General features: G+C 49.4%; 1 protein-coding gene across 1 annotated transcript; it reads left to right on the top strand.

Annotated features, from left to right (window-relative positions):
* Positions 1-278: 278 nt before the first annotated feature.
* On the top strand, positions 279-3,314 carry IL9 (interleukin 9). The gene is made up of 5 exons (XM_028528965.2): positions 279-389; positions 513-548; positions 634-666; positions 1,795-1,926; positions 3,113-3,314. Exons 1-5 carry the CDS (start codon positions 279-281, stop codon positions 3,221-3,223), a joined length of 423 nt encoding a protein of 140 aa, XP_028384766.1. The 3' UTR covers positions 3,224-3,314.
* The last annotated feature ends 1,625 nt before the right edge of the window (positions 3,315-4,939 follow it).

The raw sequence follows: 4,939 nt of genomic DNA, 5'->3' as shown, positions 1-4,939 counted from the left end.
AACTTTTCCCACAACCTCCCAGCACCCACCCTTTTCAAAAGCATCTTTTCTAAGGAATGATGTTTCCTAAGACGATGTGACATAGTGTGTGCCAAGTGACTCAATTTGATATAATATGCCTGTCTTTTTTTTTTCAGTGTCAAGTCACCCAAATTTACAGAGAAAAAGTGGGCACTTGGTATCGGTTTGATGTCAGGGTTTTTCCACATTTGCAAGGGACCTTTAAATACAATTTGATGTGAAGGTGTCTGCAGGCCAGACTCCAGCCCTGTGTCGAGATGCTCCCGACCGTGGTCCTTGCCTCTGCCCTTCTCTGCGCCGTGGCTGGCCAGGGGTGCTTGACCTGGGGAGGGATCAGGGATGTCACGCACCTCATCGACAGCCTGCAGGTAAGCTGCGGAGGAGGGCGCCAGTGGATTCAGACAGCTACTGAAAATTTAAGTGATTTTTTTAGGAGGGTGAAAAAAAACCACATCACCCATGATGGGGTTTTGTCTCTCTATCTACTTTAGAAAGATCCACTGTCAAAATGCAGCTGCAGCGGCAATGTGAGTAAAGGCTTTTTGACAAGCTTTCCAAACTAATTTTAACTTTCACATTTGGAATCTTCACTTTGAAATTACTCTTTTGCAGGTGACCGAGTGCTTGTGTCTACCCATTCCTTCTGTAAGTATAACAATATAATCTTGATCCTGTTCTTTTTAAATGTTTAAGGAAAAGTAATTGCTTTATTTGATATTTTAGAGAAGTGCTACTTAATTTTAATTGTTATAGATTGGCATTTCCTTTTACCACCAGGCTCTTGAAATTTGGCATCACACAGATTTCTCTGTCTTTGGTCAGCTCTGCGCCACCTGAGGAGTTTGACCACTTTCAGTATTTAAAAAAGAATCTTGATTTTCTTTTTAGATTGGTTGTTCTGTGTGCATGATTAAATCAGACTGGAACTGAGATCACAACAAATGGCACACGATGCCCATCGTGTGTTACTTTCTCACCCATTTGATGGTAACTCTAAGGTGGCAAAGCAATGTAAATAGATTGACAGCTCCCTGCCCTCTCCCTTCCAGTCCATTTAGCTCGTTTGGGGTGGCCTCTGGGAGGACAGAGTGGTGGAGGTTGTGGGCAGAGGAGGAGTGGAAAGGGAAGTTCATCACCCACTTGGGCTGAGAGGTAGAGTGGCGGGACTTTTCTGGCCAAGGTGAGGAGGAATAAGTTATCCAAGGGGCCCTGCTTTGTCCTCTCTGAAGCAAAGTCTGGGAGAATCTGAGCTTCCTGCCCAGGCTGAGGTCGGACCTCCCACCCCACCGTGACTCACCGGTTAGATGAGAGCAGGAAGGGGCCACACCACGTGGTTATGTCCCACACCAGCCCCTTGGTTACAGCCCGTGATTTTAGCTACTATAGAAACATGGGCTGTGTTCAACTGGCACATCCCATCAGGCTGGTGTGAAAAGACTTTTTCTTCTCTGTACTTTCGAACTCAGTATTTTAAGACTTGGAACAGGGGAGCATTGTTTGGAAAGGGGACTCAGGACTGGCTGTCTTCCAGGGCCACAGGCCCTGTGGTCCCTGGGTGAGACTCACCGACAACCTCCAGGGGGCGCCACTGCAGACGAAGGGCCACACCTGGACATACTGATCATCTCCTAGACTGGCAAGGGACCCATCCAGAAATAATGTCACTTTTGGTTACATTGGTTAAATGAAAGTAGTCTCTAAAAGCGTTTTTCTTATTTTGTCTTGAAGTGGTCCTCTAAGTGTTTCTCTTCATAAATCCTTATTATTCTCCAGGACAACTGCACCACACCATGCTTCCAGGAGGGGCTGGCCCAGATGACCAACACCACAGTGGAAACAAGGTTCCCCCTGATTTTCAATCGGGTGAAGAGGGCTGTTCAAAAGCTGAGGCACGACAAATGTCCAGTGAGTTTGCTCCTCTCTGCAATCTGCTCTGCTTAGCTGTTTCTGTGTGCATGCGATGACAAGTCTATCTCAATGTAAATGGATGATAACACTGGGACTGGTAGTTCAAGGTCGGTAAGAGACATCTCAGAAAATTAATCAGAACAATAGATTTCAAGTGAGATCTGCCTCGGATAGTCCGGCGTTCCTGGCTTTAAAAACCACTCACGCCGAGGCTGCCATTGAATTCTCCCACCTACTGACTAAGGAACAAATTCATCTGATTGTCATTAGAGGCTAAAATCTAGAGAATCGGGGCTGTGGCCCACAGGACACTAAATTGTCCTGGAGATTCAACTTGCTGAGTGGGACTTGTGACCTGCAAGTTTAAGATTTTATTTTTGATTGCCTAAGGAGGTGCTTAAAGGAAAACTCCCCCAGATCCAGGTGAAAGCTTGTCATTTGTCCTGAATGCCCATCAGCACATTAGCTCCTGTGGCCTAGGCGCTGTCCTTGGGGGGAAGGGCAGGGGAGCTCACGCTTCTGGTACGTTAGCACCTCCACCTGAGTTCGCAGAGGGCTGAGGGCCCTTCACTCAGCGACTTCACTGCCCTCATTTCTATTGTCAGCAGCATGAAGTTGTAAGCGCTTACTACATGCTGTTTCATTGTGCACCTGCCCAATGCTAACAGTTGCAGACAACTGTTAGCGCTATCGCCCTCAGGTTATAGAGGAGGAAACTGAGGCTCAGTGAGGGGAACTCATTTTACCTGCGGCTAAAGTGACAGAGCTGAGGTTTAAATTCTGACCTATGTGACCGCAAAGCCCTGCTTTTTGCCACTGTGCTGTAAAATGACTTTGGAAGGACAACCCAAATGGATAATAACAAAATGTTTGGCTTCAAAGAGTCCCAAGGAAAGGTTTCCTCCAATGAGGAGATTTGGGACCATCTGATGGGTGTCTAGGGGTGTGTGTGTGTTCCCCGAAATCCTGCCCAAGGTCAGCCAGCTTCGTGTCTACACAAAATGCTCGCCCTGGGCCTCCCTGTCCAGGTGCTCTACGTCTCGAGTCCCCTGCTGCCTACACTCACCCCCCCCCCCCACCCTAGCACCCCCACCCCTTAGCGGGCTCTGGACCAGGTGGTCCTGGGACTGCTGGTCTCGAAACAGTTTCAGTCACCCTGTCTTTGCTAACTTCCACCCCACAGCATTTCTCCTGCAGCCCTCTGTGCAACCAGACCACCGAAGGCAACACGCTGACGTTTCTGACCAGTCTCCTGGGGGTTTTCCAGAAACAAAGGAACGAGGGCCAAGTATGAAGATGAAGCAGTATTTATTCTATTTATTGTATTTTAAAAGCCTCCTCTTTAAGTTGTTACAGTTTAAAAATCAAGCAAGCCATGCTAAATCAAAATCAGTTGTAATATTTGTTTAAAATTGAAAAAAAATATTTGTTTGAAATTTTGTCTTTATTTTGGAATAAGTATATTTTGGAATAAATATATAGATAAAAAAAACAAACCTGGGCTCTAGGTGCTTATTCCCACCTTGCTCACTCAGAACAAAGAGCCACAAACTCCATGTAAGGGCTGAAGGGGGTGCAGACATGGGGTGTGGGGAAGTTGGAGGGCTGCTACCAGGGAGAGAGACCCAGGGCGTGCCTGAGACACCCTAGCCGTGGCTGCTGTGGGTGAGGGGCTCAGGGCCCTGCCCAGGAGTTGAGGTCCTGTGCCTGGAACGGGGGAGGGCAGCAGCTGGGCAAGCCCAGAAGGCGGCAGGCACTCAGGAATGTGGGCGCGTTCACGCATGGGAAAGTGCTTGAGCTGCTGAGTCAGCAGCAGGGCCTGGAGCTGGCGCTCTGGGTCAGGGCACAAAGCAGAGGAACGCTGGGATCCACAGTCACTGGTTCCCCAGAAAGACCTTTGGCAAGTGCCCACCATAGGCCAGGGGCAGGGCCTGGCTGTGGGGCAGAGGCTAACAGGTGTTATACCTGAGGGATCCTTGAACTTGAACTAGGTTGTCTGGCTGGCACAGTATCACCATAGCTTTTGGTGATGGTTAATTGTGTGTCAACTTGGCCAGACCACAGGGTGCCCAGGTATTTGATTGAGCATCATTTCTGGGTGTGTCCGTGAGGGTGTTCTGGATGAGCTTAGACTAACACAGATGCTCTCTCCAACGTGGGTCTCACCCAATCCCTTGAGGGTCTGAAGGGAACGAAAAGGCAGAGGAAGAATTGGCTCTCTGCCCGACAGCTTGAGCTGGGACACCAGTCTTCTCCTGCACTGGAACTGGGACTAATACCATCGGCTCCCTGGTTGGCAAGCTTTTTGGACTTGAACTAAAACTATACCACTGGCTTTCCTGGGCCGGCAGCTTGCAAACGGCAGACTGTGGGACTTCTCAGCCTCCATGTGAACCAATTTCTATAGTCAGTCTTCTTGTCTGTCTGTCTGTCTATCCACCCACCCATCCGTCCTATCAGTTCCGTTTCTATGGAGAACCCTGCCTAACAGACCACCCATCTCACCTTAACACCCACCCTGGCCCCCAGCTCTGGGCTTCTGGTCCACTTCAGGTACTTTCTAAGACGCTCTTGCATACATTATCTCACTGTGTTTGTTGTCTACTGCTGTCCCTTCTGGCTCAAACGCCAGCACCCGAGAACACTGTTTTGTTGCATACCAGCCAAGTGCATGAAAGCCCTTTGAGATGCCAAAGCAAAGTATAAATAGGTGTGTAGGTCAGGAATGTGCTCACCTGGAGAAAGGATGGTACTCAGAACATGCTACACGTGTTCAGAAAGCTGAGGTCCCTTCAAACACCTCCAGGCATGCCCCAAGCCTGGGGTTCACAGGACCTGGCTCTGAGGGAGTGGGTGGCTGTGCTGCTAGGGCGCCCGGGCTCTGTGTGATGGGCGGGGTGGAGGCAGGCAAAAGTGAGTGTCTTGGCATTGCGTGGTCTGACCATCAGGCTGGTCCTCTCCCCTGCTACCTGAAGGCTTAGGGCCTTGGGAGCTTCCCCTCCCCACTGGC

This window comes from Phyllostomus discolor, chromosome 13, assembly GCF_004126475.2.
Source record: "Phyllostomus discolor isolate MPI-MPIP mPhyDis1 chromosome 13, mPhyDis1.pri.v3, whole genome shotgun sequence".
Taxonomy (NCBI): domain Eukaryota; kingdom Metazoa; phylum Chordata; class Mammalia; order Chiroptera; family Phyllostomidae; genus Phyllostomus; species Phyllostomus discolor.
This window is presented reverse-complemented; position numbering and strand designations above follow the sequence as displayed.